The sequence below is a fragment of the Colius striatus genome, chromosome Z (genome assembly GCF_028858725.1).
Source record: "Colius striatus isolate bColStr4 chromosome Z, bColStr4.1.hap1, whole genome shotgun sequence".
Classification (NCBI taxonomy): Eukaryota; Metazoa; Chordata; class Aves; order Coliiformes; family Coliidae; genus Colius; species Colius striatus.
Window position 1 is genome coordinate 35477383 of NC_084790.1, and position 14033 is coordinate 35491415.

General features: G+C 43.9%; 1 protein-coding gene across 3 annotated transcripts; it reads left to right on the plus strand.

Moving 5' to 3' along the window:
* Window positions 1–3243: 3243 nt before the first annotated feature.
* Window positions 3244–10053, plus strand: NIPSNAP3A (nipsnap homolog 3A). Of its 3 annotated transcripts, none has more exons than XM_062018439.1 (6): window positions 3244–3402; window positions 4756–4957; window positions 6880–7041; window positions 9080–9229; window positions 9603–9689; window positions 9800–10053. In XM_062018439.1, the coding sequence occupies exons 1-6, from the start codon at window positions 3325–3327 to the stop codon at window positions 9874–9876; spliced, it is 756 nt and encodes a 251-aa protein (XP_061874423.1). In that variant the 5' UTR covers window positions 3244–3324; the 3' UTR covers window positions 9877–10053. The 3 variants fall into 3 exon arrangements, with proteins under 3 accessions (XP_061874423.1, XP_061874424.1, XP_061874425.1); XM_062018441.1 differs by lacking the exon at window positions 3244–3402 and adding an exon at window positions 3711–3764; XM_062018440.1 differs by lacking the exon at window positions 9603–9689.
* Window positions 10054–14033: the final 3980 nt, after the last annotated feature.

The window sequence follows — 14033 nt, forward strand, 5'->3', positions numbered from 1 at the left end:
ACTTGCACTAAACAAGCACGTTGCACACCTTTCTTGGGACTGTGAATGGCACTGCACTGGAAACTCCGCTGCCATTGAAAATGAGTGATGAACTATATCCTTCTCTGCTTTTGAAAATTGCCTTTCTGATGGAGGAATTTAATAAGCTGAAGGACTTCTGGAGAAAGAGAAGGAAATTTCCTTGGTTTATCCTTCATGCTTTAGTAAAAAGTAAGCTGTGAGTCAGAAATGGGAACACCTTCCCTAGCAAAGGAACAGATACTGTGCTTTTTTGTTTTCCAAAACTCTGAGTCACTTTTTCTGTGTTTAAGTAAACATCACAAATGAAGTTTAAGCTGCTCCTGAAATCATTAAGTCTTTTGGTACAGATGATTACCTTTCTTTCATTATCACCATTATTACTTGGAGTAAAAAGGAAATAAAAAATTCCTATCCACTGCTTGGTCACGTTTACAAGCCACATACAGATCAGATTAAAAGTGATTTTTTTCTTCCAAGGGAAAATGAAAATGGATCAAAATGTTGCATGTAGGGAGTACTACAGGTAAATGCACTAGTGCATACAAATCGCCCTCTCGCATTTTGTCTCCATGGAGCTTTGGCATCCATCTGTAACAAAAGTTTTTAATAAACCATTTCAATTCAGGAAGCTCTGGCAGTCACAGCTACATAAATCGAAAATGTCATTTGGTCCATCAATTCAGTACCAAAATTAAAGTTTTCCATCAAAAAGCATTTGCCAAAGACACTATCCATTATCATTTCTTCTACAAGATCAATGCTGCCATTCTCAAATATGTCATACTGTCTGTGAGCTGTGAGGTTTATGTTTGTGAAGCACAACTCCTGTTGACCATTCTGTATGTTGGTAGGCAGACCTATGAGTGGCAGGCAAGAGCTGCCACTCACTTCACAACTGAGTCTGCCATATCCACATGGAATCCATCCATCCATCCATCCATCCATCCATCCATCCACCCACTGCCCCTGCTCCCCTCCCCAGTCTATCCATGGAGTGACAGATACACCTCTGGACTTCAGAAAAGCATGAATGAGAAAATACCAGAGAGTATGGTGAACTCAATTTCCAGTCAAAAATGCAGAGCTGATGAAACAGCCTCTCAACAAATCTTATCTTAGACAATTATTTAGCTGTATTTATAGACAATTTTCTCAAATTTATTTGCTATATAAAACCATTTGCTGCATCATTTCAGGGAATTATTTCAGTGAGTTCCAGTGCAGTTTGCTGTAAATTTTAGCTCTGTGCTGTGTTGCACTATTCTGCTCCAGTATAAAACTTACCTTAGCCTTTCTATTCCCTGACTATACAACATAAAATCAAGCTGCTTCTTAACTATTCAGCTTAGCAAGAACCAAACCTACTTTTAATCATGACTACTCAATTCAGATCGTGGCTTGTATGATCATTCCTGGTGAGAAAGCAAACACAGGAAAAGCTGAAACCATATAAGAACCAGCTACTAAAAATGTGAAGAAATATTCCAACATAATTTGGCTACAAACATTACTTTGTCCATATAATATGACAAACAAAGGAGAACCTTCAATATTTCAGAGTTTGCTATCTCATTCCCTGCCTTCAGCTAAAATACAATTTGTTCAAAAAGCCCTACATGTTAAAGCAATCCTGAACCAGCAATAACTGCATGAGTAATCACATTTCATGTGTGGTCCTCCTGTACAAACTGAAAAATACTCATGGCACTTTGCAAAACCATTTTAGCATGTGCCACAGAATCACAGAATCAATGGTAGCGGTTGGAAGGGACCTCTAGAGTTCATCCAGTCAGCCCCTCTCACAATGCTCTGTTCTCCTGATATAAAAAATGTGAGCAGGAATATCACTCGGAAATGAATGTGTAACACATACGCAGTGCAGACTTTTCATTCTACATCACTCTCTGAATGTGTTTGTCAGAACTACTATTTCGATCTCATTTTTAACAGTCTTCTTCCGGGGTTGGTCTTTAACAAAGAGAAAAGTTGCTCATAATTGTGAGAAAAAAACCCATGAAAGCTCCATAAGCACAAATCGATCATTTCTCTCTTCACCTTAATTCCAGGTGAAGGCCCTCAAAATCAATTACTCAGAGTAGAGGAGGGAATGTTGTGCCCTTATTAAGAGGAATCACAAGAGACATTGCCTTGTTAATTTAGGTAGTCTTCCAGGAGCTGATTTGTCTCCCATGGGTAAAACACTGGCTGTGCCAAAGCCAGTGAAAATTTTACTTTTACAGTTGTTTTGGTCAACGTTTAATTCCACAAAGGTATAACCATCTCAGCCACCACAAAATCCTGTCCCTCAGTAACCATGTGCTGTGCACTGGACATATGGTTATCAAGGGGCGACAGCATTCAGCACCATACTGCCCTGGCACAAAGGCTGGATGTACCCAAAAGAACGCTACAGGGAAAAAAAAAAAAAAACAAAAAACAAACCTACAAAAAACAAGAAGAAAGACTTCCCTTCCCAGCTGGGGAGAAGGCAGAAACTCAGGAAGAAGGGAGGGCTGGGGGGAGGCGTTTTAAGATTCAGTTTTTGTTTCTCATTTCCCTGCTCTGTTGTATTGTTCATTAATAAATCAAACCATTTCTCCCCAAGCTGAGTCTGTTTTGCCCGTGATCCTAATTGCTAAGCGATCTCCCTGTCCTTATCTTGACTGACGAGTCCTTTATATTTTTCTCTCCCCTGTCCGGTTTAGGAGGGGGAGTGATAGAATGATTTGGTGGGCACTTGGCACCCAACCAGGCCTACACCACCACAGCCTTTTCTTCTGCGCGGCTTTCTTTAGGAGCAGCACACGGCGTGGAGGGTTTGCATCCCTACAATTTGAAGTTCCATCCTGCAAATGCTGGAGGGCTTGTATTTTTGCCGAGTGATTTGGAGCAACCTGGGATAACCTGTGAGGGACTGAGTTTCCCAGGCCATCGGGATACTTTTTAGCTGCGCCTCAGGTAGAGACAGGGATACCACATTGCAGGCACCGAGGCCACTGCATTTCAGGCACTGAAGCCTGGTAACTTGGAAGAGCATTTCTTCCCAGCTATGCGCTCATCTTCCGTCCACTCCATCGGGATAATCCCCAAGCTTCCGCCATCCTCCGCTGCAGCCCAGCTGGCTGCGGGCCCAAGCGGCGGGTAGGCCCCCGGGGCCGCCCCCTTCCCGCCCCGCCGCCTGAGGAGGGGCCGCCCCCTTCCCGCCCCGCCGCCTGAGGAGGGGCCGCCCGCCATCCCGCCCTCCCTCCTGCGTAACGCACGGAGAGCCCGTACTTTCGGCCTGCAGCCGGCCCGCTGCTCGCCATGGTGGCCCCAGGGCTGCTCCGCCGGCCGCTCGCCGCCGCCGCTTCCCGCCTGGCCAGGGCCTGCGCCAGCCCTCAGGTACCGGCTGCTTGGTCGCGGCGGGGGACGCAAGATGCGGCGGGCGGGAACGGGCTCGGCCGCGGCAAGGGCTTTGGTTAGGCGAGGCGGGGCTTGGCCCCTGGGGGCGCGGCTTGGAGCGGCGCCCGCCGGTCGCGCCCGTGACTCTCCGCAGGCGCCGGGGCAGGAGCTGTCGTTGTCGCGACGTCCTCTCGTGCCTTCTCCAGGGCGGCGTCACGTGCTCTTTGGACAGGAGGGATGGTCCGGCGGCCGGCCGTCCGGTGTTTGCTCGAGTGGCAGGGAACGTCTAGGCTCCCCTGCACCACAGGAATTCAGCGTCGGATGGGTCTCTCGCTCGGAGTTACTGCTCGTTTCAGAGTCCTGTGAGGATTTTCAAATCGTGCATGTTAAAAAATAGCTGTGACAGATGGCAACCAGAACTAGACATGAGATGCTCCAGGGGTTCCTCAGGAAACAAGGCTGTCAGGTTCGGCCATCTGCTTGTGGTGGCACATGCTGTTCAGTGCAAATGCCTGTCGGTGCTCGTGAAATACCCCAAACCCATCCTGACAACACCTCTGTGCCAATACAGGCTAAGCCCAAAGGTTTGCTTTGGTCCTCATTTTTATAGTTTTGATTGTGAGGCGAGCAAGCATGTTGCAGGTTATTGAGGGAGCTGCAAAAGTAAGGGTGGTCTGGGACAAGGATTCTGAGAATAGGAAAGGATTGTATGAATAACGAAACTGTTCTAGACCAGCCTCTGGAAAGCAACCAGTGGACGGCAAGTTTGCAGACTTTATCAGCTGTGTGCTGGAAGGTATCAGCCTTTACCTAAGCTCTTGTATGTTTTCCTTTCTTTTGCCAACAATATGTAGTTGTTAATACTGATGTAAGATTGTAATTAGGAAACCTATTGCAGCAGTGTGAGTTGGTTGCGTAAGGGCAACGCAGGCAGATGCTGATGTTGGCTCTGCTTCAGTGGCAGCAGCAGCCTCTCCTTTGAATGACATATTTATCCGACTCTTAATTGCTTTGACTTTTTGCATCCTGCTTCTGGTGTCCTCAGGAAGGGTTATGAGAAAAGGAAAACCCTGCTTTGTTATGAGTGAATAATTAAACAACTGAGTGTGATAAATAAAAGACACATCATGGTCCGTTGCACTGCTAAGAGGAGTCGCAGCAAATAGTGAACATGGGAACTGCTTCCGAAGAAAAAGGTCACAAGATACTTTGTAGTGGAGATCACAAAGTACCCAGTAAAAAACTCCATTTACAGCATCTCACTGCTTTTAAAAAAGTCTAGAAAGTAGAGAGGAGATGGTTTTTCTGACTTCAGAATTTGTTTTAGTTTTTTCTCTTCATACTTCCTCTCAGGTATCCCTTGCTACAGGTCCCAGACAAAATAACAGCATTTTCTATGAAATTCGTACATACGATATTAAGCCGTCAAAGATGAAGGAGTTTGTGGAAATGAGCAACAAGTACTTTCACCTTCGCATGGCTCACTCGGAGCTGGTGGGATTTTGGTCTGCAGAGCTGGGAGCAATGAATAAGGTTGTCCACGTTTGGAAGTACGGTATGCTCAGCATCTCCTTGTGCTGCTCTGCTCTATCTGTACTCCCTGTTTCCTAGCTATGAAGGTGAGGAGACACTTATCTGGCTTTTATTTCTTGCTTTTACTGTAAGGAAGTGTCCAAAAAAACCCCTCATTCCTATACTGATTACAGAAAAGAGTGCTTCAGGAACAGTTTTGACGTATTGGAGTGAGAGAGTTACAGCTGCTTTTAAACAGTGATTTCTGCTCAAAGCAGGTATAATAGGGGAACCAGGACAGAGAGCTTTGTTCATGGTAAATGTTTTTAACTTGGGGCCAGTTCCTGAACCACAGACATCTTCAGAGTTTCAAAATGGATGGAAGAAAGGTTGGGACCTCCTTAATAAGATAATACGTATAAATCCAAACAGTCTGTATGCAGTCCATATCTCTGTGCACATACAACTGTTTTCAAATTCTAGTTCGGCATGACAGTCGCTCCGCTGTAACAGTGAGCAGCAATTTGTGTGCTCAAGCTCCTTCTGCAGCTGGAGGGGGGAATCCACTCTGACAGCTCTCAATTCTCAAGTGCACAAAGCATTTCGTTGCTGCTCCAGCCTTGCTGGTAACAGGCTTTTCACATTATAATCAACTTTTTATGTTGTTGGAGTCAGTGCTGACCTGGAAGATGCTGGTGAGCCAAGAAGAGCTACAGTTATGTGAGAAACTAGCTGTGCTCGCTGTGCTCTTTGTGGAGCCCAAGGGATCTTGATACTTGGGTTATGGAGAGATGGGAAGCAACACTGTTGCCATTTCTTTGTATACTTGGTGTAGTCCAGGGCATATCTGTATGCTGAGATGGAGAGTTCTGTTTCTGACATCCTCAGACTGCTTGTTTAAATCTAGTGTGTTCACAGTACCTATTTAGAATTGAGTCAATTCTTTTGTCCTGGAGTGGTGAAGAGATCAGCTGACTGTCAATTACGAGTTTACCTGCATCTGTGGCTGACATCATCCCGCTTCTCAGAACTTTTTAGATTTGTCTATTGTTTCTTTCTTTGGAAAAAAAACCATCCAATTTTTAATAATCTGTGTGAAACTTTTAAAATGCAAAACTAAGGAAAACCATCTGGTTTTTATTTGTTTCCTAATGATGTTTAAAACCATTTGTTTCCTAATGGTGTAAGTTACAACATCCTTTCTCCTTGATTCATCAGATAACTGTTTATATCGGTGGATAGTTAAAGCAAACTTTCTCTTAGTCCCAAGATACTGGTATTTGTCAAGATTCTTCCCATCCTCAGATGCTGAATTTTTCTCTTGTGTTATTGAAAGCTGTCTGCATAAACATGCTGCTTAAGATGACACTGCAGCCTAATCAATTGAAATTCGGACACTCTTACTTCAGTGGGTTTGGTTTTAATTAAGAAGAAAAAAAGGAAGAAGTTGGATTTGAGATATTGATAACTATTTTATGTAGCTGAACAATAAACGTTACTTGTCGCCAAAATTATTGGTTTTCTTAGTTTTCTCTTGGTAGGCTAATGTTGCTTCTGAATTTTCTTTTCTACTTCACTTCCTTATCCACTTGTGCTTTCACCAGCTCTCCTTGTCCTTAGTATCTGTTGTCACATCCAGTAGTTCCTGAGAATGCCATTATATGAGTCCTCCTTAACAGTAACGTCACTTAACCCATTTTAACTTTTCTATAAACTTTCTTGGAAAATTTGGTTTGACATGAAACCTTTTAAATCAAGGCAAAGATTCTTGCAGAATTCAAACAAAATGTACCACACCTGCTTCAAGCTAATACGCTCTTTAAAAATCAATTTCAAGCTTATATAAGTGCAGCTTTCCTCCTTGTAATTACACATTTGGATTGAATCTTGTGTGACATCAAGTGCATTTTTATATAGATTTTATTTTTTCCTTTTCTCTTTTTTTTTTCCTCCCCTCTCCTACAGATAATTTTGCCCACAGAACAGCAGTCCGGCAGGCACTAGCAAAAGACAAAGACTGGCAAGGAAAATTCCTCTCCCCAGTCCTCCCCTTGATTGAAAAGCAGCACAATGAGGTTGCTTATCTGGTACCCTGGTGTCAGCTTGGGAAGCCTCCAAAAGAAGGGGGTGAGCTTATCTTCTCATTTACTGATTAAAGTTATTGATGCTGATGGACTAACAAAAAATGGCTTAAAGTTTAAACCAGGTGTTATGTGGTTTTATAACCCTTTATGTAACAAGCATGTGTACATACACCCACGTGAAGCAGATGACATAAAACAGTTGTGGGATAAAGTAAGTTTTTAAGGATTTTTATGCTAACTTGCATCAATAACTGACTAGAACCCTGATAAGGTCAAAAAGAGGTGTGTGAGAGACAAGGGAGGTTCTCATCCTCCTCTACTCTGCCCTGGTGAGGCCTCATCTGTGTCCAGTTCTGGGCTCCCCAGCTCAAGAGGGACAGGGAACTTCTGGAGAAAGTCCAGCACAGGGCCACTAAGATGATCAGGGAACTGCAACATCTCACTTATGAGGAAAGGTTGCAGGATATAAGGCTGTTTAGAGGAGACTGAAGAGGAATCTCATTAGTATTTACAAATATCTAAATGGTGGATGTCAGGAGGTTGGGGCATCAATTGTTTCTGTTGTATCTAGTGACAGGACAAAGGTAATGGAAATAATCTGGAACACAAAAACTTTCATTTAAACATAAGGAAAAGCTATTTTACTGTGAGGGTGAGGGAGCCCTGGCACAGGCTGCCCAGGGAAGATGTGGAGTCTCCTTCTCTGGAGGTCTTCAAAACCCGCTTGGACATGACCTAATCTAGGTCGACCTGCTTTAGCACAGGGGATTGGACTGAATGATCTCTAAAGGTCCCTTCCAACCCTACCATTCTGTGATTCTACACAAAGTACCAATGGTCATAGTAGTGGTCAGAGCAAGTAATTCCAGGCTTGCTTTATCTGTCCACCGGTGAGAGGGCATTTCCTGGAGATGCCGAGCCCAGTGATTTTTCTCTTTCACAGAGGTTTTTAACTTTTGTTAATTTGCTTTGGTGTTACTGCTTCTTCAGCATAAAGGTATTAATAATAATAATAAAAATCACCGCTTTGTAATGATACATGCAAGTCAAGCATACTTTGTAACAGACACAGATTAGATCTAGACATTGTAACAATCACAGATTAAGTGTAGACATTCTGTCCTTAGGTATTTTACTTCTCTCTGTAGCAAATGTGGTACTAATAGTATTGACTGTTCCCTGACTTATGAAAAGTAATTTGCTGACTTTGTTACCTGGAGTGACATAAAACAGGCTTTGCTTTAGCCCTCAGCATGTGCACATCTACAGTAATCTTTGTTCTTTATTGCCTTGTGATTCTCAATTTTATGCTGTTACAATTGAATTCAAAAACAGCCCAGTTTTCTCTTTGAACTCCAGAGCTGACTTTTCAGATACGTTGTTCCCACTTTAGTTTATCTACAGTCCCTTGCTGGGGAGTGAGACCAGACATAAATTGCTATTAAAGCGTCAGCAGTTGTGATCAAGAGTAACTACCTGAACAGAGAGGAGGTGGATAACGTGTCTTGTAGCAGAACTGGAGTTTTCAGCAAATCATGCCATTCATCTGCAAACGAGGGAGACTGGCAGAGTAAAGATGCTAAGCTCATCCTGGTCAGTTGGTTCTGCCTGCTTGCTGTGACCAATTGCCAGGAGTCAAAGGGATTTTTAATATCATAAGCCACTTCAATACCAGAAAACTTTGCTGGGTTTTGGAGGGTCCACCTTGCATTTTTCACTCAGCCCTCTAAATCCCATCAACATACATGAGTATTTGTGATTCCCACAGCATAGTGTGAATCTCCCTAAACTCCCAAGCAACACTGAAAATTGCTAAGTTGGGCTTTGTGTGAGGCCTGTGGTTCCTCAGGATTTACATTTGACCTAACTCCACTCAGCTGTTCTCCTGTGAGCCCCTGGAAGCTGTCAGATGTTGTGCATGCTGGGATGAAGGGGCAATTCCATACCCTGGTGGCCCCAAGTGGCAGGGAATTGCAGTACAGGCTTCACAATAAATATGTCACAGCCATGATGCAGAGTTTGAGAGTTAGCACAGTTAATTTGTGTTTCCCTCCTGAGGTCGCCTTTGCCTTTTCTTCCAGGAGTGTATGAATGGGTTACTTTCCAGATGAAGCCCGGTGGGCCAGCATTGTGGGGTGAAGTGTTTCGAGCCGCAATCAGTGCTCACATCAACACAGGCTACACCAAGCTGATTGGTGTTTTCCACACAGAGTATGGATTACTTAACACAGGTACCACTCAGTTTCTGATACAGACTTTGGCATGGGAAGGGACAGAGGGAGAGGGGCAAGCCTTTGTCCTGGATCAGGATTGGCTGGCTTGATGAAAAAGCAGATGTGGATCATCAAAGTCCTGTAAACAGTCCTTGAACCCAAGTCTGTGTATTGGGTTAGAGGTGTAAGCCAGCTGAATCTTAAAATCCTCTCCTATCTGGTGGTAGTCAAACCTTTCACAGGCTCAGTAAAGGATCATCCTGCCGCTTAGTTGCCAGAATAATTGTTTCTGCTAACTCCAAGACATAGGAGGTGAAGGCAAACTGCTAGGATGTACAGTACATGTTGTATTGCAGCATAACAGTATTCAGATGACATTATTTGTTCATAGTCCATGTCATTTGGTGGAATGAGAGCCCAGATCATCGGGCAGCAGGAAGGCACAAGGCCCATGAAGATGCCAGAGTGGTAGCAGCTGGTAAGAGATGATGGATCCAGAGAACCCACTGGTGTTACCTGCATGTGTGCTGAAAAAAGTGTTCTTTCTCATTGGGTTACCGACTTAGTTAAATATGTATTTAATTTCAGTGCGGGACAGCGTCAGATTCTTGGAGTCCCAGCAAAACATGCTCCTGATTCCTCTGCAGTGCTCGCCACTGAAGTAAACTTCTTCTCAAGAATGTAACTGATGGAAGAAAGGACAAGATTGAAGTGCCATCAGCAAGTGCCATCGTGTGGATTGTCATACCCTCATGAGCTGAGCTATTCTTCAGTTCACAATAAATGGATGCAAGATGCTGATCACCAGAAATTTAAATCAGTAAAACTTTGCACCCTTGTCACCCTTTGCAGTTTCTGAACAGGAGTTTATGGTGATGTTTCTACATCCTCAGGAAAAAGAGCTTAAGCTGTATCACTTATGGTATGAACCACACTTCAGCTATATTCTATTTTAACCTTTCAGTTCACACATATCTGCATAGCTAGACCACTTACCAAACCTGGTGAAAAGTCCTCTTTTCCAACAGCATGGCTCAGGGCTGGTATCATTTTTATAATTTACTTTGATGATTTTCATAATCACATCTCAGATGTTGCATAGTGTAGCCATTATCCAGTTATATTTTAATCAGATTTATCATTGGGATGCTTTGTATTAATTCTGAGTAATATAAAACATCTATGTGGCAGGAATTGCACCTAGGAAGTGTGCACTGCAGTGACACTGGTCAGGTAGTGTGTCCTGATGAATTCTGCCACAAGTTATTCACTACTTTGTTGTAGTTCACTTCAGCCCTTTCCTTTTTTCTTCAGTAAACACTCAAAACTACGGGTTGCACGCATAATGATTTGCCTTAGGTTTAGGGCGCTTTAGAGAACTGATTAGCCCTTCCCATTCAACTGTGTAGTCAAACTCAACTGATCTACACCTGATTACATTCTTTGAAATACTTTTTGCCAGGCTGATAAAAGCCAAATAAATTTTAATAAAGTGTGGCTTTTTAGAGTTTGCAGCTCAAGCTCTTACTCTGTTTCAACTGTGAAATGACAAACCCTGTTCTCCAAGTACATCATATTGCAAGGTCTTGCATTCTGGTCAAAGGCAGTCTTAGTAATGGTTGCTTTGGGGCCAGTGAGCTAGAGTGAATAGCAGCAGGGTAGAAGGCACATGGACTGAGGAGTCAAACTTGCCTTTTGTGTACAGTGGTGCAGAATACTCTCTTCTGCAATTTAAAAGGTCACTAACTGGCAGTGCGCTCCGCAGAGTGTTCCACATGTTAATCACTGACCTGCACTGAGCAACTGATTTCACTTCTGCACAGAAGTATCTTTGTGCAGTCTGACTAATGATTATTGCTTCTGCACTAAGATCTCATGGAAAGCACTTAAAAAAAACACTGTAGACTTTATTATGCTTATGTCCAAGGTGGAAGGATAGGGTCCAGCTGCTGGAAAGGGAATATAACAGCTCTGATACACAAGTCTTCATGATCTCCTCCCTCCAACAAAGCCATCATTAGTATTCTCAAGGTAGAACAAGCACTACTCCAGGAACCCCCATCTTTATTTTACAAATCAACATTTTAAGATACCAGTGACTGACAAACTGTCATTACCAAGTTGATGCAAAACGCAAAGGACGGGTTGTTTTTTTTTTTTTTTTTTACATAACCAAAACACAGGCTGAAAAATGGGACAGGGAATTAATAGGCCTATTTTTTCCCCATATGAATGCAAAAATTATTGCTTACTGGAGTAAAAAGTAGAGAGGTATACTATAAACAGCATGGGGTTTGGTGGGTTTTTTTTTTGTAAAACTATTTTCCTTGTCACCAGCATTGATAGCAAAGAATATTCAGATTGTCAGAGGTGTGCTTTATTCCAAAATTCATTGTTTTCAGAAAAGAGGTTGATTAGTCAAACACATTACCCAAAGCAGTAGCTGGGTTACAGAAAACTCAGGAAATTTTAATTGGCTTTTCATCTCAGGATGACTTTTCTTGATAAGCATAACTTCAAGAATTAAGGAAGATTATAAAACCTTGGGAGAACAAGTGAAGGGAAGTGGGCCTAAGTTATCTTTTTGTGCATCTTGCCTGTCAGAGGAAAGAGGGCATTAACACAGAGAATTAACACAGTTGAACTCCTGGCTCAAAGGTTGGAACCAATGAGAAAGTCTTCGTTTTTATGACAAGGAGACCTTCTTTGACAACTGTAATCTGATAGGACAGGATGGAACACACCTATCTCACAAGGGCATTGGAATCTTTGTGAATAGGCCAGGCAGCTTGGATAAGAGGTCTTGAAACTGAAGGACCCAGGGTGCAAAATGGCAAAGCATGTGCCATCCCATCCAACTGTGAAACAGCTCAGGGCAGGAAAAGCAATGGTGAATGCTCCTCAGCTGCACACCAACACCAGATGCAGAAGGCTAAACGCTCTGAGGGAGTGTCCAACTCTTGCACTCATCCAGGGAAACCTGTGTGCTCAAGCAAGCCCCTGTGTGGCCCTATACCAATGCATGCGGTCTGGGGAATGAGCAGGAGGAACTGGAGATGTGGTTGTAAATGCAGGATGATGCAATTACAGAGACATGGTGGGAACAGATCCCATGACTGGAGCACAGCCATGAAAGGCTATGTGCTGTTTAGGAAAGACAGGCCAATGAGGCAAGGGGATGGAGTTGCTCTCTATGTGAGAGAGCAACTATAGTGTGTTGAGCTCTTCTTCGGCTGGGATGAGGAGTGAATTGAATGTTTATGGGTGAGAATTCAGAAGCAGGGTAATGGGGGTGATAGTGTTGTGGGAGTTTACTACAGGCAACCTGATCAGAAAGAGGAAGTGAATGAGGCTGTGTCCAAACAGCTGAGAGCTGCCTCACAATTGCAATCCCTGGTCCTCGGGGGGAACTTCATCCACCCTGGTATTTTCTGTCAAAGCCACACAACTGAGCACATGCAGTCCATGTGGTACCTGCAGGGTGCTGATGACAATTTCCTGTCACAAGTGGTCAAGGAACCAACAAGGAGGGGTATGTTGCTGGACCTAGCGCTGACAAATAAAGAAGGTCTGGTTGGGGATGTGACATTTGGAGGCAACCTTGGCTGCAGTGACCAGGAGATGATAGTGTTCAAGATCCTGTGTAGACGAGGCAGGACACAAAGCAGGACCGTGAGCCTGGATTTTAGGTGAGCTGTCTTTGGCCTCTTCATAGAATCACAGAATGGTAGGGTTGGAAGGGACCTTTAGAGATCATCTAGTCCAATCTCCCTGCAGAAGCAGGGTCACCTGGATCAAGTTGCATAGGAACGTGTCCAGGCAGGTCTTGAAGACCTCCAAGGAAGGAGACTCCACAACCCCTCTGGGCAGCCTGTGCCACTGCTCCCTCATCCTCACAGTGAAATAGTTTTTTCTTATGTTTCAGTGGAGCTTTTTGTGTTTCAGCTTCATCCCATTACCCCTTGTCCTGTTGCTAGATATAATGGAAAAAAGGGATGCCCCAACCTACTGACACTCCCCATTTAGGTATTTGTAAATACTAATAAAATCCCTACTCAGTCTCTTCTTTTCTAAACAGCCCCAGTTCCCACAGCCTTTCCCCGTATGAAAAATGGTGGCCCTGCACCGGACTCTCTCCAGAAGTTCCCTGTCCCTCTTGAGCTGAGGAGCCCAGAACTGGACACAGGACGCCAGATGAGGTCTCACTAGGGCAGAGGAGAGGGGAAGAAGAACCTTCCTTGACCTGCTGGCCACTCTCTTCTTGATGCATCCCAGGATGCCATTGGCCTTCTTGGCCATGAGGGCACATGGCTGGCTCATGGTTCGTTTATTATCAACCAGCACTCCCAGGTCTCTCTCTGCAGAGCTGCTCTCCAGCAGGTCAATCCCCAGCCTGTACTGGTGCACTGGGTTGTTCCTTCCCAGATGCAGGACTCTGCAGTTGCTCTTGTTGAACCTCGTGAGGTTGCTCTCTGCTCAACTCTCTTGACTTTTCTTTAAAACTTAAACTCTTCGAAGACTTGCTTGGATGAATCTCATTGAATAGGATTGTAGATGATAGAGGTGCTCAAGAAAGCTGGTCAGTCTTCAATTGACTTGCAAGCCCAAGATCAGTGTATCTCCACAAGCAGAACATCAGGAAAAGGAGACAAGAGGCCTACATGGATAAACAAAGAGCTACTGGAGTGACTCAAGGAGAAGAACGAACTTTTATGGAAGGTACAAAAAGGGCCTGGTTGCTTGGAAAGAGTATAGGAATGTTTCCAGAGCATGTAGGGATGAAACCAGGAAGGCCAAAGCCCTTTTGGAATTAAACCTGCAA